Consider the following 21124-nt stretch of genomic DNA (forward strand, 5'->3'; position numbering starts at 1 on the left):
TTTCTTCTGAGCTGTTTCAATTCTGCTTCACTCAGAGATCACAGCACCTTCTCTGATGTGGGCACACCACGCCAGGCAGTCCTGTGCCACTGTCTCCCTTACCACACAATCAATTCCAAAGTTCTTAAGGGAGACCTTGAGAGTGTCCTTGTATTGCTTCTTCTTCTTTTTTTTTGACAGATGATTTTTTTATATTTAAAAACAAAACAAAAATAAAATAAAATAAAACCCCCCAAACAACCCCCCAAAACAAACAAAAAACCCGAGATTAAATAAAATTTACAGTGAACATACCCAGCAAACATCGGTATATGCAATTAAATACTGTGTCTGTTACTGAAGCACGAACCTCAAACAAACAACATACAAGTGTTCTGGGGGGCTGGGATGGATAAAGGAGGGGTAGGCACAGGTTTAATTCATGGGATAGGGGAGACAAGATGGGGGTGAAGTGAAAGGAGGGGGAAAATCAATTTATTTTTTTCTTCTTAATTCTGTCCATATAAATATATTCATAAAGACCAAAAAGAGGAAGAGGAGATGGGGTGGCAGGAGAAGGGGAGGAATGGGGGAGTGTAGGACCCTTCCATACCACCCCCCCAAATGAAAGAAATGCATTGGGGGCCAGGATGGGGGAAAATGGATGTCCAAAAAAGGAAGAGAGGACTGGAGGGAGAGGGAGGCAGAGAGGAGAGGAGCCACCCAGAGAAAGAGAGGGAAAAGGTGGCAAAGAAAACCCCAGACTGAGTCATGTGTGTGCTTGTGTGCATGTGTGCGTGTGCGTGTGTGTGGTCTGTCTGTCTCACTGTCTCTATGGTCTCAGTCTCCATTTCTATGTCTTGTTTCCCTAGCTCCATGCATGTCTCATGTCTGTCTGAATCAGCATCTCTATCTGTGCTTTTTCTGCAACGCTTGCCCATGCCACCCTGCCCCAACCCGTGGTGCTGGCCTCTTCCCCTCCTCTGCCTACTGGGAGCTGGCCTGCTCCAGGATCCTCAGGTCATAGTTCTTTTTGGCCACTCGAAGTTTGAAGCGACTCACGGAGTTGTTGAGGTGGAGGGAGGCATTCTGGGCCGCCGGGGGCTGTATAAGGCAGTGAGGTCTGTGTGCCGGCCATTCTCAGCAGTCCCATTGTTGTCCCCCCCCCCAACCCACTGCCCCCACCCCCGCCGCCTGGCAGCCCCTGAGGGTGCTTGAGCCACTGGATCTTGGCAGTGGACATGGCGAGCTGCGTGAAGAGTTTGTCGGCCTCCATACGGGTGATGCCCTCAGGGAGGTCTGTCACCTCCAACACCCGCCCCAGGACAACATCTGCAGTCCCTAGGTTGGTGGAGGCAGATTTGAGTGCCTGCCTCTTCCCCCGGTTTCCATGCTTCATTCCAGTCTGTCCCTGGTGTGCTGTGTAAGTCGACTGTCCATGGAGCAGGGGAGGACAGATGGACAGACTGTACTGTAATGGCTGGCCCAGGAGGGAATATCCCCCATCGCCCTGGGCAGGGCCAACAGGTCGGGGGAACTGCGTAAGGACAGGAAGAGGGCTGAGTCCTGTGCAGACACTGCTGAGGCTGGTGACGGGAGATGGGGTTGGGGACTGAGCGGGAGAAGTGATAGGGCTATTCATCTATGTGTTGGCCTGGGGGCTGCTCTCAGGGTTGTACAGGTCTCCGGCCTTCTGACCACGCTGGTCCATGCTATAGTATTTACAGTGACTCCACTGGACCATAGATGGGGTCTGTGGGGCCTGGGAACCATTAGGAACACTGGGGACATTCAGCTGCATGACTACCACACCTGGTCCAGATGGGGACACTCCTGAGTACTGTTGTGGCATCTGTGGTGGGCTGCATGGGGAAGGAGACTGAGGCATCTGGTACTGCTCAGAGCCAGGGGGCTGTAGAAACCCTACCAAAGGGCTTGTGCCATTCTGCTGTGCTGGTGGGATCACACTGTAGTATACAGGCATGCTCCTTGCTGGTAAGCCCCCCTGTACTGACTGGCTAGCAGGGACCAGCACAGGTTGCTAAAAGGGCTGCTGGACCACATTCTGGAACTCATTTCCCACTGGAACTTGTTATGAAGGTAGCGGAGTATACTGGACCACTAGGCCTTGATTCTGGCCTGCCATACTGCTCCTGTGGTTGCTGAGAAGGCCTTGGTTCTGCAGCTGCTGGATACCCATCAAGCCCTGGTAAGCTGCCTGCTGCTGGTTGCACATTATGGGCTGTAACCCAGGCTGCTGAGATGGCTGAGGCAGCTATTGACCACGTTGGGGGCTGTAGGCCACCGGGTGAGAAAGAGGTCGGTATTGCTGGTTGGAGTTGGGATACTGCCCAGGAGGGTAGTAAGAAACCCCTTTCTGTTGCAGGGGCTGTATGTAGCCCTGAGGCTGTAGGACTTGCTGGGCCGGGGGTGCATGGTTGGAGGTGGGGAGAGGCTGACCTGTAGAGGCCATGATGAAGCCAGGCTGTTGAGGGTGTTGGGAGAGAAGCGGGGGCTGGAACAGGGCTGAAGATGGATCAGCTGCTTTGGTGGAACCTTGTTGGCTAAGGCTCATCTGCCCAAAGGGATTGCTGAGATCATCCGTCCGTGAGATCATGTGATTACTCAAGGGTGGCTGTTGCTGGGGTGTGGGTGGGAGGGCTGGATGCTGCTGCTGTTGGGTAGTACAAGGGAGAAGGCCCCGGACAGTTTGGGATGAGGTGACCTGGTTGCACACTTCTGGGGCACCTAGTGCTAAACCTGGCCTGGAGATTCTTCCTGCACTGCCTCCTTTATTGCTCTCAATGCTGTCACCCCTGGTGAGAATGGAGATCACACCGAAGCTGCTGGCTTTGGTAACAGGTGGCCGCATACTACGGACAGAGCCATCTGAGTCTGTGCTGCTCCAGGGCCAGGGCTCCAGGGATTTGATCTCGCTGTCTGTGCTGCTCTGGCAGCTGCTCGAGGTACGACTCAGTCCCTCACGGTTCCCCCTGATGTCATCTAGATATCTGTTCTGGCCAGTCTCTCGGGCAAATATTCTCTCTCGAACCCTTTGATATTCCTCCTCTCTCTCTTCTATTGACTTGCTCCTCCTTCCATCTTGTAATGGAACTCTGATCTGGTTATCATCCCGGCCCATGCTGGTGTCATCTCTCTTCAGGATGGACCTCTGTTAAAATTCTACATTCTTCTCATCTTTGATATGCTCTGAGAACCTCTGTTCAGGGATCCTTGTGTTACTGGTTTTCTTGATGATGACAGCTCTTCCAGTTTGGTCAACATTGTGGTCCATTCCAAAATAGACAGCAACCCAGTGTAATAGCATCCAGTGATATGAGGTCATCTGAAGAAATTTCTTGAACTGGTTATTGTCATTAATGAATTCCAGAATCTCTTGTTCTAACTTTAGCAGCATCATTCTGTCCCTTGGGTTTTTTTCAGTGTATTTACTAGAAATTCATGTAGGTCTATTCCAGTGGAGTCTATATATTCTTGACTGGAGTCTCTAGACAGCATTTTTCTTGGGACCTTTTCTTTGTTTTTATCTTTGTCTTCCTTTTCGGAGCCATCTTTCATGGACTTCTCTTCCTCTTTGTCAGAAGGGCAACTGGTATGTAGTTGAATTATATCTTGGGTTTCCAGTGGCCCATCAACAAAAGGGGCAGAGGACTGCTCACATACTGCCAGGCTCCGCACCAGTTTCAGTTTAGAATTAGACTTGGCTCTTTTTCCGGCATGCCCATGGTTGGAAGCCCGTCTCTGTGTCTCCTGCCCAACACTAGTATCCTCACCCTCCTTCTCAATCTCTTCCTTACTTGGTGACTTGGATACAAACTTATTCTTGCTTACAGACTCTTCCACCAGCTTTTTTTCCTGATTCTTTCATTATTTCCAGGGTCTCTTGAGTAGTGTTACTGTTAGACATCTTCAACAGAATATAGCAGTGTCTATAGACACCGGGCTCCAGCTCCCGGTCAGCTCCAGGGCGGCTCGCTCCCGGGGGCGGGTTCTTCTTAGCGGGGTTTTCGCCAGGGCCGGGGCAGGGGAGGGGGGGAGGGGGAAGGGGATGGGGGAAAAAGGGGGAGGAGAAGAAGGGGGAGAAAAGGGGAGAAACCAAACCCGGAAAAGGGAGAAAAGGGGGGGGGGAACCAGAAGGGGAAGAAAGGCCCAGAGTCCGCCCCCACCCCCCGCTGCGGCCTGCACATTACGTCACCGCGCTCTGCCCTTGTATTGCTTCTTCTGACCTCCATGCGAACACTTGCCCTGTGTGAGTTCTCCATAAAATTGTCTTTTTGGCAACTGCACATTTGGCATTTGAACAATGTGGCCAGCCCATCAGAGTTGTGCTCTCTGAAGCAGAGTTTGAATGCTTGGCAGTTTAGTTCAAGTAAGGACCTCAATGTGTTGTATCTTCTTATGCCAGGTGATCTTCAGAATATTCCTAAGACAACTCAGATGGAAATGATTCAGTCTCCTGGCATGGCCTTGGCAGACTGTCCAGGCGTCACAGGCATACAACAATGAGGTCAGCACCACGGCTCTGTAGACCGTCAGTCTGGTAGTCAGTCTAATACCTCTTCTCTCCCTTACTTTCCTTTGGAGCCTCTCAAACATTGAGCTAGCTCTGGCAATGCAGGCTTCAACCTCATTATCAGTGTGTACCTCCCTGGAAAGTATACTGCCGGGGTAACTGAACTTATCCATAGCACTCAAAATTCTCCATTTGCTGTAACCGATGGTTCCACATATAGGGGATGTGGTGGTGGCTGATGGAGCACCTGTGTTTTCTTGGTGTTAATTGTCAGGCCAAAATGAACACAAGCAACAGAGAATAGATCCATACTTTGTCGCATCTCAGCTTCAGAGGCTGCACTGAGTGCACGGTTATCTGCAAACAGAAAATCATGCACCAACACTCCCTCTACTTTGGTCTTGGCTTGTTGCCTTTTCAAGGTACATAGTTTACCAGCAGTGCTGTGACTGACTGATGCCATTTTCACTCTCATTGAAGGCTTTTGAAAACATGGCTAAAAACATCCTCTGAAAAGTATGGGAGCAAGCATACAGCCTTGTTTCACTCCATTGGTAACTGGGAAGGCATGAGAGCATTGTCCATTATCCAGAACCCAGGCTAGCATGCCATAGTGAAACTGAGGTACAAAGCTGATGAACTTCTCCAGGCAACCAAATTTGGATATAATCACCCATAAGTCCTGACTGTATTAAAGTCCTTGGTCAGATTGACAAATGTTGTGTACAGACTTCTGGTCTGCTCCTAGCATTTCTCCTGGAGTTGTCGGGCAGCAAACACCATATTGACCTTTCCTGAAGCCACACTGGCTCTCAGTATTATGACCATCTTCCAGGTGAAGGATCAGCCTATTAAGGAGGACTTTGGCAAGAATCTTGCCAGCTATGACTAAGAGAGAGACACCCTTGTGATTGCCACAGGACAATCTATTTCCTTTACCTTTATGGAGATGGACAATGGAGGCATCCTTGAACTCTTGGGGAATAACCTCCTCTTGCCATATGACCTGGAAAATTTCAGTCAGCTTTTGCAGGAGCAGTGGACCCCCTGCCTTGTAAATCTCAGCTAGAATAGAATCAGCACCAGGTGCTTTGCCACATGAAAGAAGCCTAATGGCATTCAAAACCTCTTCTTCAGTTGGAGCTTCAGCTAGGGAGAGATTGACATCAAATTGAGGTAAATGGTCAATGGCCTCAGCGTTAATTGATGATGGTCTGTTGAGAACACTATGGAAGTGTTCAGCCCATCTCTCCAGGATCATGTGACTCAATCAGCACTGAATAGTTGACATGCACCATAAGTCTTTGGCCCATAAATAGCTTTCAGGGCATCATAAAAGGACTTCAGATCGTTACTATCAGCATAAAACTGAATTTCATCTGTCTTCTTACTGAGCGGAGAATCCTGTATCTCTCTAAGCTTTGCTTGTACTTTACTCTTGATGGAATCAAATGCTGCTTTCTTAGAGACAGAGAATCTATCCCCTGTGGAGTTCTCAGTGTTCACTTAGCAGCTTCTGAATTTCTCCACTGTTTTCTACAAACCACTCTTTTGATGTGATGTTTGGGAGTGTTCTGATCCAGATGAGCAAATGCAGTGCTGTACGCTAAATCTCTGAAAGCTGCCCACTCCTTTTCTGCTCCACTGTTGCCAACTGTGTGTTGGCTCAGCTTTCTCTCCAAGTTAGCCACAAACTGTTCCCACTCAGAGAAGCACTATAATCTGTTGACATTAATTCTTCTGGTAGTCAACTTGCCTTGGGGGTGCTGCTTCCCTCGATGTTGATATTTAGCTTGGGGAGAATAAGTCTATGATCAGTCCAACACTCTGCAACACAGAGAACTTTCATTATTCTCGCATGCTGCCTCTTCTCCTTACAATTATGTAGTCTATTAAATGTCAATGCTCGCTTCGAGGGTGCATTCATGAAGTTTTATTACATTTAGGTAAATGGAAGACAGTGTTGTTGATGAGAAGGTCATGAGATGCACAAGTCTTCAGTAGCAGGTGACCATTGCTGTTGCTGTTTCCAACTCCATTCCTCCCTAGAACTCCCTGCCATGTCTGGTAGTCTGAGCCTACACTAGCATTAAAGTCACCCAGAATCATAAGCTCATCCTCTTTTGACACATAGATGATAAAGATTGCCAGGTCTTCATAAAATTTTCTTTGACCTCATCAGGGTTTGTCATGGTGGGCACATAGGCACTGATGATGGTGGCATGGTGTTTTCCTCACATTGTCATGAGCCTGTCATTCACTCTTTTTGGTAAGCATACAAGCTTGTTGACTAGATTAGTTTTGATTGTGAAACCTATGCCAGCTTCACATTGCTCCCCGTCACTGCAGCAACTCCAGAAAAACATATATCTAGCTCCAACTTCAGTATGGCAGCCTTCATTGCCAGCCTTGTTTCACTCAGGGCTGCTTTTTGGATGTGATACCTGCTGAGTTCTCTCACAAGAGCTATTCATTTTCCAGATCTATTAGATTTTGTGTTGTCTATAACTATAAGTGTATGCACACTCCTCGTACCGATGGCGAGAGGAATCATCTTTGCAGAAGTTTTTGTACATTTTTTTGTGTGTGTTTCATTGCTGGGTAACTAGACAATTTTTAGGAAACCTTTTCAAGTCCCTTCCTCACACCAGCAGTCAGCAGTGCAATCCTTAAAAGGCTGCTCAGACACCCAGAAGTCACTGAATCCCACAGCTGCTTTCAGGGAGATGACCCTACAGCCTGGGCTGCCTGTGTGCAGCGTTGTTACTACAGCTCCTAACATATCTGCACCTGCTGCTTCATTACTTGTCTGCCACCACAAGACCTTGAGATAGGTAAAAATGGCAAACTAGCATAGGTGATGTCTTTTGATTTGTGCGTAAATTGGATTTAAGTGAGGCTGAGTTGTATGAAGCCTTCAGCCTCACTCTCTCTTCCAGAGTCACCACATTCCAGTGGCAGGACAGAGTCAAGAGGACTTGTGATGGCTGGAGATGCAGTGGGTGACCTTGCCATCTTCAATGTCTAACCACGCTCTAACCAGTCCATGGTGCCTGCTTCAGCTGCTTTCATGGACGGTGGAACACCAGGAAAAGTGTTCACAGGCTTGCGGTAGACAGCCCCCCTAACTCACTGACAGGTCGTCTGAGACCCCTTGGTTACCCTCAACCTGGTTTAGACCTTCTGCTGAAAGAGCTGACCAGGGTGTGGTCGATGGGCATGCTACAGCTTCTTGGAGCCACAGCTGAGAGTTAGATGGATTGGTGGACACCAAAGGTGGAAAGCAGCCCTGAAAAGGACTCAGCAGCCCTCACACCAGACGTTCTAGTCTACACCCCAGACAGACTCATGGAAACACTGTTAGTGGCTCCAACAACTTTGCCAAAACAATCTCCAATTCTGTGATTTTGTTGTTGTTCAGTTGTTTCAGTCATATCTGACTCTTCTTGACTCAATTTGGGGATTTTAGTTTGGCAAATACTGGAATGGTTTGTCATTTCCTTCTCCAGCTCATTTGACAGATGAGGAAACTGAGGCAAACAGGGCGAAGTGACCTGCCCAGGGTCACAGAGCCAGGAAGGGTCTGAGGCTGGATCACTAAATTGTCCATAAAGTATATGATTGTGATGAAATACTATTGTGCTTTAAGAAACGACAAGCAGGATGCTCTCAGAAAAACCTGGAAAGACTTAACATGAACTGATGCAAAGTGAAATGAGCAGAATCAGGACAACATTGTATACAGTAACAGCATTATTGTATGCTGATCAGCTGGGAGTGACTCTTATATTCTCAGCAATCCAGTGATCTGATACAATTCTGAAGGACTTGGGATGGAAAATGCCCTCCATCTCCAGAGAAAGGATGATAGAGTCTGAATGCCCATGGAAGCAAACTTGGTTATTTTCCTTGTGTTTTTTCTTTCACAAAATGACTAACATGGAAGTATGCTTTGCATGACTGCACATGTATAACCTATATCAAATTGTTTGCCTTCTCAATGAGAGGGGGAGGGGAGGGAGGAAGTTTGGAACTAAAAGTCATGTTAAGAATTGTTTTTACATATAATTGAGGGAAAATATTAAATTAAAAAAATAAATTATGCGAATGCTTTGTTCCCAAGCTCCCAATGCTGGACACATGCCCCACAAAGGCCAAAGGCAAAAAGAAAAGTCCCACGTGGACCTAAATAAACCAAACTGCATTTATTACCTTGAATGTTCGTATGAAAGCAGGAGACTTGTTCATGGAGTAAATAAATTCTAGGTGGGGGAGCAAGAAGTCAGTGTGATTTTAATACTTTAGAGGCAGTCCATCTGCTCAGATCTGGGACTCCTGGGCCCAAGGTTACATCTGAAGATGGAGATTGGGGAACCACCTGTGAAGGGATATGAAGCTACAGAAGCAGAGGAACTTATCCACAGGACCAGAGGGCTGAGGGGACAGCCTTGGGATACACCTGACCTATGGGGAGGGAGACAGAAGATCACCCTGTCAGGTAGGAGGAGAAGGGAAAGAGAGAATTTTCAGGAAAGCAATGGAAGGAGAGAGTTGGGGCCCAGCACTGGGGCAGAGGGGTGTGGAGCGGGGTGAGAATGGATGAGGTGGCTAACAGGCTCAGAAATCCCAGAGAGATTGAGCCGGATAAGGACTGACAAGGTCAGGAGCATTTGCAGTTAATCTCAATCAAAGTCAGTAAACCTTGAGGCAGCAGTTACACTTGAGGGGTGGATTTGAGAGCCAAAGGAGGGAAGGCTGAGAAGGGCGGGCATAGGTGCGTATAGAGAATCCTTTCTAGTTTGGGAATGAAAAAGAGGAGAGCTAACTTGCCTGGGCTGGCAAAACCAAAGGAAGGCTGTGGAGGGTCCCAGAGGACCAAGCATGTGTTCCAACAGCAATGGAGGGGCCAGGCCACAGGGATTGATTGAATTTAATAGATTAAATGATCACAGGCCCCAGGGAATGGGGGTAGGGGAGCGGGGCTGAGACCCATGCTTGTAGAAAGGCCATCTCTTCCTCAGAAACTAAAGAAGGAAAGAATGGGGGAAGAAGTAGAGAAGCTGGAGGTCACACACACACACACACACACACACACACACACACTTGGGCTTCAGTTTTCTGAAGGTGGGAGGTAGAGAGGAGATAAGGATCTAGGTTCTAAGGTTCCCTCCAGCTATAACACTCTGTTAAAAGCAACCTGCAGGAATCCCTGGTGGAGAACTAACACGTCCAGTTCCACTGCCTACAGTCTTGGGATGCATTTGGATGGATGGGATACAGGCTGTGGAGGATTGACCGATTTTTCCTCGCCTAATTCTAAGTAGTTTTCCCGAGTGGGTTGTGCCAAGTGACTTTCCACCAATACGGTTTTCATACACCACATACTTCTCCACAGCCTGACCAGTAACACATGTGCATGCCTATATGGCAGAGATGTAGCTACCCATTTTTCAGCCAGGACACTTTGATTTGGGGTGGGAGGTCGCTGTTGGGGGTGCTGAAGCTGGGGGGATAGCAAGGTGGGGTGGGCCACAGAAGAGATCACCTTGGGGTGCAGCTCTGCTAGCTAGGTGCTCAGCTCAATAGTCTCTGCATATCAAATGCTGCCAGTACCCCTTACATCTTGGTGCCCTTGGCAGAAGTCCAGCTGCCCCACCCTAGTTTTGTGCAGCCAGGTGGGATCGTGTCATTTGCCCTGCTTCTGTAGAAGGAATGGCCTCCTCTAGTAAATAAATGAGCTGGCAAATTACTTTCTTTTTCCGGTTTGAAAGTACTGACTCCTTGCAGCCAGGGTGGAAGCCTCCGCTGATGCTCCAGATGGCTGGGGTAATGAGTTCCCCATTGCAGGTGGTCTCCAAATAGAAGTCGGAGGAGCATTCTTTGGGAATGCCACTTCATCGGCTCATAAAACCGTAGGTGGAAGGGACCTCAGAGGTCATCTAAGTCCCTCCTTTTACAGGTGTGGAAACTGAGGCCTGGAACAAGATCACCCAGGGTGAAATACGCAGCAGATCTGGTATTCCAAGGCGGGTCCTCTGACTCATAAATCCTTGGCTCCCTCCCCGGGATCCTTCATGATCTGCCTCCTCCTGTCTTCCACCTTCCTCCCCTCCATGGTCCTGGGACACAGGCCATACGAGACCCCCACCTCCCCTCTCTGGACATTTGCCCTGGCTGTGCCCCAAGCCCGGAATCCCCTCCGTCCCCAAGTCCCACCTTCTGCAGGAAGCTTTTCCCCCTCCCCTTTAGTGCCAGGGTTAATTAGTGCAAATACATCAGTCCGTGCCAGGTTCCTATGCGGTTCTCAGCCTTCCTCTCCCCACCCCTGCCCCTGCACCCCGGTGTCCTGTCACAGTGACTCAGCACATTCTGGGGTCCGGGAGGGGAGTCAGGGGGCGCGGCCGGGGCGGGTCCGGGCTTATTAAGCTCAGGGCGGCTCCTGGGATGCAGCTTCCTGCTCCGTTCCTTCCTGTGTGCCGCTATCGCTAGAAAGTAAGGCCTGGGCCTCCCCCGGGAGGGCCATCGGGAGGAGAATGGGGAGGGTCTGGGGCCGAAGGGGCTTTGGGGGCGCAGGCCCCCCTGACCTCTCTGTCCATCTCTCCTAGTGCCTCCTTACACCATCACCTACTTCCCTGTCAGAGGTAACTCGTGGTCCCAGCACGGGGGGCGGCAAGGCCGGGGGACCCTCGAGAGGAGCCCACCTCCCCGCAGGACGTGGGAGAGGACCGTGGAAGCCCCCTCCACAGATCCTAGCCCTCGGCCCCCGGATCCTACGGAGGAGGAAACTGGGGCCCCGAGGGGGGAGGGGTTTGTCCAGGGGGGACTCCGGAAGGGGTGCTGTTCTCGGGCTGCCCCCTCCGGGCTGAGCTCCTTTGTCCCCTGCCCTCCCTTCAGGGCGATGCGAGGCCATGCGGATGCTCCTGGCTGACCAGGGCCAGGATTGGAAGGAGGATATAGTGACCATGGACATGTGGATGAAGGGGGACCTCAAGGCCAGCTGTGTGAGTGGCCAGAGAGGAGGAGGGCCGGGGGTGGGGGTAGGGGGGACGGGGCGGTCAGTTGAGGGTGCGGGAGATGGGGGTCTGGGAGGGGTATCGTGTTCAGCCCCTTCCCCTGACCTCTGCCCCATAGCTCTACGGCCAGCTCCCCAAATTCACAGACGGAGACTTGACCCTGTACCAGAGCAATGCCATCCTGAGATACCTGGGGCGCAAATATGGTATGGCCACTGACTCCGGTGGTGGGGGTGGGGTAGAGGGGTCACGTGGGAGCCACCTATCCATATGCTTCCTCCCTCTGTGCAGCAGTTACTGGGCACCTTCTGTGGGCCCAGGCCTGGTTCATCCTTCCCTCCCTCCTTCTCTCCATCCATCTGTCTATCCACGTTCCTCTTTTTCTCCATCCCTCCTTCCACCCATCCATCCAGCAGTTGCTGGGCACCTTCTGTGGGCCCAGCACTGGTTCAGACAAGGCTGGAATAGAGTGAGGAGACAGGATCCCTGCCCAGAGCAAAATCACTTTCAATTCAGCCAGCATTTATTGAGTGCCTACTGTGTGTCAAGCACTGTATAGGAGACAGCAGAGTTAAAAAAAAAAGAATGAGTCCCTGCCATGAGGGAGGTTATGTGGGGAGGGAAGAGGGTGGGATAGAATAAAATACCAAATAAATCCACTGTCATTTTGTAATCAGTGGGGAGCTCCAAGGCAGGCCTTCTGCAGCAGGGCACTGACCAAGCCTCCTTAGTTCTGACCCTTGGAACACCCACCTGTGTTCCAGAACCTGAGCAGCCCAATGGAAGGGTCACAGCCTGGGCAAAGGCAGGAGGTGGGAGATGGACTCCCAGAGGGACCAATTTGGCTGAATGAAGAGTTCCCAGTGCAGAAAGCAGCCCTGCTGGGCCAGGTTGCCCAGAGAAGGCTTCCCTGAGTTGGTGACTTTGAAGTTAGACCTTGGGGAGGGGAGCTGAGAGGAGCCTTGAGAGGGGCCCTGGGAGGGAAGGTGACTGGATCCTCTCCCACCCCTCTCTCTCACCTCCTCCTCCCCCCCTCCCCCCCAGGGCTCTATGGGAAGGATGATCGAGAACAGGCTCTCTTGGATGTGGCCAATGACGGGGTGGAGGACCTCAGGCGCAAGTACCTTGGCCTCATCTACCAGAATTATGTGAGTGACAAGAGGGCTGAGAGCTGACCCCATGCTGGCCACTGCAAGTCCCTCAGTGGGTGGGGAGAGCCTTCTCCTGCCCATTCCATTTGGTTGGCCTTCCTGGTATTTATTGCCCCCTACAAGAGTTGATCCTCACAACCACCCTGGGAGGCTGGTGCCCATGTGGTCCACATTCTACAGAGGGGAAACTGAGGCTGGGAGAAGTTGTGAGGGAGCAGTTGGACTCAGGTGTTCTCCATCACTCCTTCCAATGGCCTGTGTAAGAGGTGCTGGTGTGCATCGGCAGGAAAGGCCCTAGCCACCCAGGTGTGAGGAAGGGCCTCCCAGGGGAGGGGAGGTCAGAAAGGAATCTGGGAAGGGAAAAGTGAGGGTATGTCCTGGTGCTCCCATTTCTCCTTCTCCATTGTCTCCTAACTGAGCTGGGGCTGGGGGGCCCTTGGCTTTGCAGGAGGAGGGCAAGGCCAAGTATGTGAAGGACCTGCCCACCCAGCTGAAGCCTTTTGAGACCCTGCTGAAGCAGAACCAGGGAGGCAAGGCCTTTATCGTGGGGGACAAGGTGAGGCTCTGGGGGAGCAGATGGGTCTCTGGGGAACCAGATGTCAGACCTGGGAGAGCCTAAAGCCTAGGACCCGGCGCCCAGCCCAGGGTTGCCCTCCCTCCCAACTCCCCTTGGCTGACATAGTCTCTGGTGCCCTGTGCCCTGCAGATCTCTTTCGCGGATTACAATCTGCTGGACCTGCTGTTGGTTCACCAGACATTGGCTCCCCAGTGCCTGGATGACTTCCCCTTACTGTCTGCCTATGTTGCTCGTCTCTCCTCCCGGCCCAAGCTCAAAGCCTTCCTGGCCTCACCCCAGCACACTGGTCTCCCCATCAATGCCAATGGTAAACAGTGAGGGCTCAGGCCTGACCCTTGTCTGGCAATAAAAGCTTTCAAACAAACATCTCCTGGTATCCTCATTTAACTGGGAGGGGCAGAGCTCTGGACAGGTCTGTGTGTCCTGAGAGTGAACCCCCAACCATCCACCACCCAGGGTAAGATGGGGGGCATGTGGTGAGGTGGACTGTGGTCACCCCCCGCTCCAGCAGCTCCTCTGAGATATACCTTTGGCCTTCTCACCTTGTTTTCTCCTGGTCAGAGCTATAACTAGGGTGGGGTGAGTGGGGCTTTGCTTCCAATGCCAACATGGTAGGGGCAGGGGGAGGGATTTTCCCTTGTCATCCTCATGCCTTCAGTCTTCTGCAGCCAGCATTCCCCAGGGTAGGAGGGGAAAGGCAAGGCTAGGAGAGGGGGAGGCAGAGCAGAATTCTCCTGAAAGTGATGGGAGGACAGAGATGGGCCATCCATCCCCTCCCCTGGCATAGACCCAGGTTGGCTCCTTCCCCTCCTCCAGCTGAGTTGGTCACAGGTCCTTCCACTTCTTGTTTTGGCTCTACCCCTGTCTCTGGTCCCCCTTGCCCCCAACATTTCCCTGTAACATCTTCCCCAGCTCTAAACTAAAAATGCCTTATCTTCCCCGCCCCATTTTCGGTTAGTTGCCAATGTTCTTTTCTCTCTATCATCTCCATAAATGCCTCTCAAATCTCTTCGCTCCAGCCTCTCCAACCCCCCATCTCCCCCAGCTACTTACTGGACAAAATTGTACTGATTGTTTTCTTTCCCACCCTCCCCCCAACTCCCTCCTCCCTGCTCCTCCTCTGGCCTTCCAGTTTCCTTTGAGAGCCCCGCCCCTCATCCTTCCTGTGATGTGGACACTGGCTTCCCCTGCCTAGAATTCTCTCCCCCTGATGTCCTCCCGGTTTTAGTGGCTTCCATCCCCGCTAATGCCCCACTTTCTGAGGAGGCCTTTCCCAGCCCCCCTTGATGCCACAGCTTCCTTCTGAGACTATCTCCAAAGCGCCCCGGCCATCCTTGGCTGTGCAGAGTTGGGCTCTCCCCGTCCTGTCTTTGTCTTTTCTTTGTCATCCCCAGGGACTCAGCACAAGGCTGGCACACAGTAGGAGATTAATAAATGCTGCTTGACTTGACTGACAAGGCAGTGCAGCATGTTATTAAGAGTCATTTCAGTCGGTGTGTGGAGAGAAGGCAGCAGAGGACAAAGTGGGCAGGAATGGGCTCATGAGGCAGAAACATGATTGATGGACGGAGAATGGGGGCGGACAGATGGCTGATGGATGACATCTTCGAATGCCCGACTGGCAATCTGGGCTTGATCCAGGGCCTCAGAGATGGGGAGTCCCTGAAGACTCTAGAGCAGGGTCAGGTATCATCAAAGTGGGGTAAGGAAAGCTGGGAGGTCTGGGAAGGTGAGGGAGGGGACTCTCACAAGGGTGTAGCCTGTGGCTGTGCTTCCTGGGTCCCTCCTGAGGCCTCTGGGCACTCACTCAAATGGCTGGGCTCCATGCCAGGCCCTGGGCATAAAGACAAGGCCTTAAGGCTGTGGACATGCAGGAGCTCCCCACCAAACTCCTCCCTGGCCCTGTCTAAGGCAAGGCTCCCCAATCTGCCTACCTCTCCCCTCCACACCCCTTTCTATCTAGAGTCTCTCCTTTGCTTGCCCTAAGCCATTGAAGCTCTAGGAGAAGCTCATCATCTGAAGGGCAGGGATTCTTCTCTCATGGCTGCCTTTATATCCCCAATGTCCAGCACACACTAGGTGGTTAATAAATGCTCAATGAGTTGAATTTCCTCCTTTGTACAATGACATCCTACAAAAGGTGTTCTCTAACTTCTCTCCCAGCTCTGATGTCCTAAGCCCTAAGGCCTCTCTCACTTGAGAAAGTCTATGTTCCATGTTGTAAGGTCTCTCCCAACTCTAACATTCCACATTCTGTGTTCTGTGTCTGTGTCCAGATCTAGTCCCTGCTTATTTGGAGTCTGCTAGGATATCTGTTCCCTCTCAGGCTGAGGCTCTTGATGGCAGAGCTGTCTTTGAGCCTTCTCAAGGTCACTCTCACAGGTGGCCCTGAATCCCTCAATATTGTTGTCAGGACCAGCTTCAGGAAAACCTTGAAGTTGGAGGTTTGTCCCCCATCTGAGGCCATTCCTGTCCTCTCTCTGATCTCCTGCTTCTTCCTTCCTTTCTTTTCACCTATCACAGCCTTCTCTGTGTTCCTGCTGAGACCTCCAGGGCCTGAGGCCTCTGTGGACCTTATGTCAGTAAAACTATGAGTTTGTAATGTAGCTAGAGTTTGTCACATATATGCTTCACTGCCCTGCTCATAGCATTGAAGCATTCCATTTGGCCCAGCCCAGGAAATTCCCCGCAAGCAAGAGTCCTCCCCCACCAGGGCACTGGCTTAGCATTGACTTTGCTCAGTGACAGATCACCGTGGCCCCAGTTCACTATGTGTGCATAGCAAACCTGTGTCAACAAGGGGTGCACACAGATTGAAAAGACTGACTAGGTGTGGCCACAGCTTCCCAGAGAACTATAACAACTGAGTTCCCCACAGAGGCCTAGTGTAGTCCTTCAGGCTGGCCTTGAATCCCAACCCATCCAAAGGCAATTGCATTGCCAAGAAACAGGAAGCTGGAGTCAGTGATGAACATTATACACTCTGACCCTGTTGGACTTATACCAGGAATGTAGGGTTGGTTCAACATAAGGAAGACTATAAATGTAACAAATCATATTAATAAGTAATAAAACTATATATTTATGCCAATAAATTCAAACTGTAGAAATCACAGGAATAAATTTCATTAATACATTCAATAACCTCTATCTAAAACCCAGAGTAAATATTGTATGTAATGAAGTAAAGTTAGAGACCTTTCCAGTAGGATCAGGGGTAAAACAAGGATGCCCATTATCACCTACTATTTAATATAGTGCAGAAATACGAACTATAGTAACAATAGTAATAGTTACAATTTACACAGTGCTTAAAGGTTTGCAAAGCACTTTATACATGTTAGTTTCATCTGATATTGGCAACAATGTGAGTGGCTGCTGAGACAAATGGAAGAAATCCCAAGTCCTTGATCTGCTGACACATTGATATAAACCTAATTGGATTGGCTCTATGGTCTGGGAATGTGCTGAGTTGGTATGGTTGGCTGGAGATGGCCAGCAGGCACCGTTCAGCTGGTGTTTTTTGTGGGTAGTAACTGATGCACCAAGGGTGGCACCTTTTCCTCTGGGACCTCGTTATCAATGCCTGTGGTTTTAAAATCCAAGTTTGACCACTGAGTTTCTGCTTTGGTCAAGCACTGTAATAGGCTGAAGATATGTATTAGACAATCCCTGCCCTCAAGGAGCTTATGTTCAACTCTTTGGGATGTAACACTCACAGTCAGTCAGTCAACAGGCATTTTCTGATGACAAGTTCAGAGCTGTATAGAAACTTTGAAGTTCAAACACCTGGAGCATTGGTGAGAGGTCATGGACCATAGTCACAAGGGAAGAGAGGGTGTGGATGGGTTGCAGTCTATATCACTGGAGACATTGCAATGTCAAAGAATGTTGGGTTGATTAATTGGAGCAACATTACAGGTTTTGTATCCGTAGGGCAATAAGTATTTATTAAGCACCTACTGTGTGCCAGAAACAAGCACTGGAGATAGAAAGAAAAGTGAAAGGCAGTGCCTGCCTTCAAGGAGCCCACAGTCTAATAAAGAAGACAGCAGGCAAACAAAACCAGCTATAGGCCAGAAAAATAGGAAGTAGCCCACAGAGGGAGGGCACCAGTATGAAGAGGGGTTGGAGGAGGCTTCCTGTAGAAGGTAGGATTTTACTTAGGACATGAAAGAAGCCAGGAGGTGGAAACAAGCAGGGAGGGCATTGGAGACATGGAGGACAGTATAGGTACCATTTCATTCCAGTATATAATTGGGGCATCACATGAAGGATGCTCAGTTCCCAGAGGATGAGAAGCACAGAACTTGGGTAAAGAATGTTCAGATTTCACCTGGAGAAAGCCTCCTTCTCCCTCGCAGGATGTCAAGGGCATGAACATCTTTTTCATTTTCAATCCATCCATCCATCAACAAGCATTTAGTAGGCACTTGATATGTGCCTATCACTGTGCAGGGCACTGGAGATATGAGCCCGAAGAAAGAAACAATCCCAACTCTCAGTGGGCTCAGATTCCAATGGGACAGGCAGCAAAAACATAAAAATATGCACAGAATAACACAAATGTAAAGAGAAAAGGCCAATGCAAATAAACACAAGAGAATTGAATGTGAGGCAGGTTAGGAGGTGGACGGCACCAGCAGTGGGAGCATCAGTGGAAGGCGATGCTTGAGCTGAAGCTTAAAGGAATAAAGGGATTCCATGAGGGGAAGGGAGCATCCGAGGCCCGTGGGATGGCCCATGCCAAGGCCCAGAGAGGGGAGATGAGGAAAAGAGAGATGGCCACATGGCTTGATCCCAGAGGCAGGAGGGAGAGCCTGGAAAGGTGCTTTGGGGCCAGCAAAACCGGAGTTTATATTTTATTTACTGGGGCAATGGAGACCCACTTGCATCAGTTGCATAGTGCAGCAGTGCCCAGGTTGGCCTGGGGTGAGGAGAGACCTGAAGGGGAACGCCAGGGCGGGGGCAGCTGGAGCAGTCACCTAGGAGATGGGGATGACGACCTGGGCAGAGGGCAGAGACAGTGTCAGACTGAAGAGATGTGGTGCAGGTAGCAATGGCGAGAGATCCTATGGATGCTTGTCATCTTGTGTTTCTACACAGACCTTGGCATGAGGCTATGATTGAGCACAACTCTATTTGTCCCTTGGGACACCAGGCTTTCTGCTGCAGCAGGCCTGTCCTTCCTGGCTCCCAATTCCACCCCAGGAATCTTCTTGGCTTTGGGGTAAAAATTCCTGCCAATTCTGTCTATAAGGCACCCTTTAGGCCAGTCAGGATTTATCCAATGATCTAAAGGCACAGTAGGAACAAACTAGGTGACTCACAGTCAAAAGCAGTGGAACAGAAGTGACAAATAGCATGTTTGTGGTTCTTGTTCAGTTATTTCAGTCATGTCTTGACTCTTTGTGACCCCATTTGGGTTTTCTTGGCAAAGATCCTAGAGTGGTTTGCCATTTCCTTCTCCAGCTCATTTGACAGATAAGGAAAGTGAGGCAGAGGAGGTGAAGTGACTTGTCCAGGGTCACATAGTTACTAATGTCAGAGGCCAGATTTGAACTCAGGTCTTCCTGACTCCAGGCCTGGTGCTCTGTCCACTGCACCACCTAACTGCCCTGACAATAGCATAGAATCCGTCAAATGCAATCATGAGCCCAAAGCTCCTCCTCTCTCATTTCTGATTTCCCAACTGAAATAACTTGGCTCTGAGTCCCAAGTCTTTACTCCAGGGGCTACCCTGAGCCTTCCCCACTCTGTGTCTCTGGAGACTGCCCCATCAGACGGTCACAAAAGGGTTTGAATTTTGATGTCTGCTGGTCATTTCTCTTGCCACTGGATGTGATGCAAGACCCCCAGGGTCCTGCAGCCACAATATGCCACCTAAAGGACCCTGGGCAGTCACATATAGTCTGTAGGAAAGTAGTAACTGTTACAACATCCTGGCAGGCTGGAACAAGGCTTGATGGGGAGGGGTCCCTCTGCCATTCTTTCTCCCTCTCCTGCCTTTCTCTGTCCCAACCTGGGAGCTCCTCACTCCCATGTCTCCTTCTGAGAGCTCATGCCTGCCTGGGTGACCAGTGCTAAGGCTTGTGGGCACCGGAGCTGGGTCAGAAGCACACATTGAAGGCAGCACCTGGAAAATAGCTGTGTCTGTTCAGGCCCCTCTTTACTCCTTACACCATACCCAGGAAATCCCACAGATTTGTAGACAACCAGGATGGACAAACGGCCCAGGTTCTAGTGTGGGTGTGATGATTGTCATCGTGAACCTACCAAGGTGGGGGAAGGGGAGCGATGATGGTGATGATGATGATGACCATGACCATGGACATGACCATGAGGATGATGACCCTGGCAACAATGGACAGTCTGCCCGTGGTCCAGTTAGGAACTTGCCTGCTTAGTCCTGATGTGGTGGGCATGATGACATTGGGGAGAGAGCCAAGAGGCCTCCTCACCTTAGCCACCTTTGGCCAAATCACAATTCACAATGGATGCCAGCTTGCCATCTCATGGAACAGGTCTCCAAAAGCTTTGGCCCCCAATGGATCTTGGCTTGAAGGAGTGATTCTCTGTTTCTTAATAGGGAAAGACCCCCTTGGATCAAACCTATCGTCCCCAAAGAGTCATGGGGACTTGGCTGAGAAGGTAGCTCTCTCTTTATCAATAGGGCAGGAAGGACCCCTCAGTTTCGGAACTGAATGTTTCCTGGGACAAGGGACACCATTTCCACTGGTCTTTGGAGCCAGAAGCTCACAGGTGCGTAGATTTAAAGCTGGAGGGGATCTTCAGGTCATTCAGGGCAAATGCCTTGTTTTACTGATGAGGAAAGTGAGGCCCGGAGAAGATTAGTGACTCACCTAAGGCCACAGTGGCTGAGCCAGGATGTGAACCAATGTCTTCTGACTCCAAAGCCCTCGCTCTCAGAGTCACTCCCAGGGGAGCAGTAAGGCCTGGATCCTGGCCCACTATCTGACTGGGGATGGCAAGTGGGGCTTCACGAACCAGGCCTCCAGGGATGACTTGCTCTGACCTTTCTCTCTTTTTCCTCTGGCTAGTCAGGAGACCGAGGTGTAGAGTTCATGCCAGCCTGGAAGACTGAGGATGGACTGGATGGCCATGCCCTTTGTCTCTGCCTGTCTGTCTGTTTGCTTGTCTCTTTGTCTTTCTCTGTCTCCCTTTTCTCTCCCTCTCCCTCTCTTCTCTCTGTGTCTGTTTCTCTCTCTCCCTTTCTCTGAGGTTTTCTTTCCTGGAGCAAGAAGAATGGCAATTCCTACCTTTCCTTTACAGGGAGGCCACATCCTACTTCTCTCCCTTCCCCTGCCTTGGGCCAGAAAGTCAGTGCACTCTCTCTCTCTCTCTCTCTCTCTCTCTCTCTCTCTCTCTCTCTCTCTCTCTCTCTCTTTGTCTCCCTCTCTTTCTCTTTCTCTCTCTTTGTCTCTCTTTCTGTTTCTCTCTCTTTCTCTCTCTTTGTCTCTCTTTCGCTTTGCCTCTTTGCCTCTGTCTTTCTCTGTCTGTCTCTCTGTGTCTGTCTCTCTCTCTGTGTCTGTCTCTGTCTCTGTCTGTCTCTCTGTCCTGGTCGCTCTGTCGCTCTGTCTCTCTTTGTCTCTCTCTTTCTCTGTCTCTCTCTCTCTCTCTCTGTGTCTCTCTCTGTGTCTCTGTCTCTCTGTCTCTCTCTCTGTCTCTGTCTCTCTGTCTCTCCCTCTCTCTCTCCTCTCTCTCCCTCTCTCTCCCTCTCTCTCTCTCTCTCTCTCTCTCTCTTTCTCTCTCTCTCTCTCGGTCCTGCTTCTCCTCTCCTCTATTCCTAGTGAACCGTGTTCAGTTCTTCTCCACACAGCAGGTCCCACAGTGCCCGGCACATTTTTGG

General features: G+C 50.4%; 1 protein-coding gene and 1 pseudogene across 1 annotated transcript; one reads left to right on the top strand and one right to left on the bottom strand.

Annotated features, from left to right (window-relative positions):
- Positions 1-918: 918 nt before the first annotated feature.
- On the bottom strand, positions 919-3918 carry LOC118853163 (annotated as a pseudogene).
- Positions 3919-10925: 7007 nt separating this feature from the next.
- Positions 10926-13620, top strand: LOC118853164 (glutathione S-transferase P-like). Its single transcript, XM_036763153.1, has 7 exons — positions 10926-11005; positions 11119-11154; positions 11408-11514; positions 11645-11732; positions 12571-12674; positions 13126-13233; positions 13384-13620. Coding segments are annotated over exons 1-7 (633 nt in total). The 5' UTR covers positions 10926-11004; the 3' UTR covers positions 13573-13620.
- The last annotated feature ends 7504 nt before the right edge of the window (positions 13621-21124 follow it).

This window comes from Trichosurus vulpecula, chromosome 6 (assembly GCF_011100635.1).
Source record: "Trichosurus vulpecula isolate mTriVul1 chromosome 6, mTriVul1.pri, whole genome shotgun sequence".
Taxonomy (NCBI): Eukaryota; Metazoa; Chordata; class Mammalia; order Diprotodontia; family Phalangeridae; genus Trichosurus; species Trichosurus vulpecula.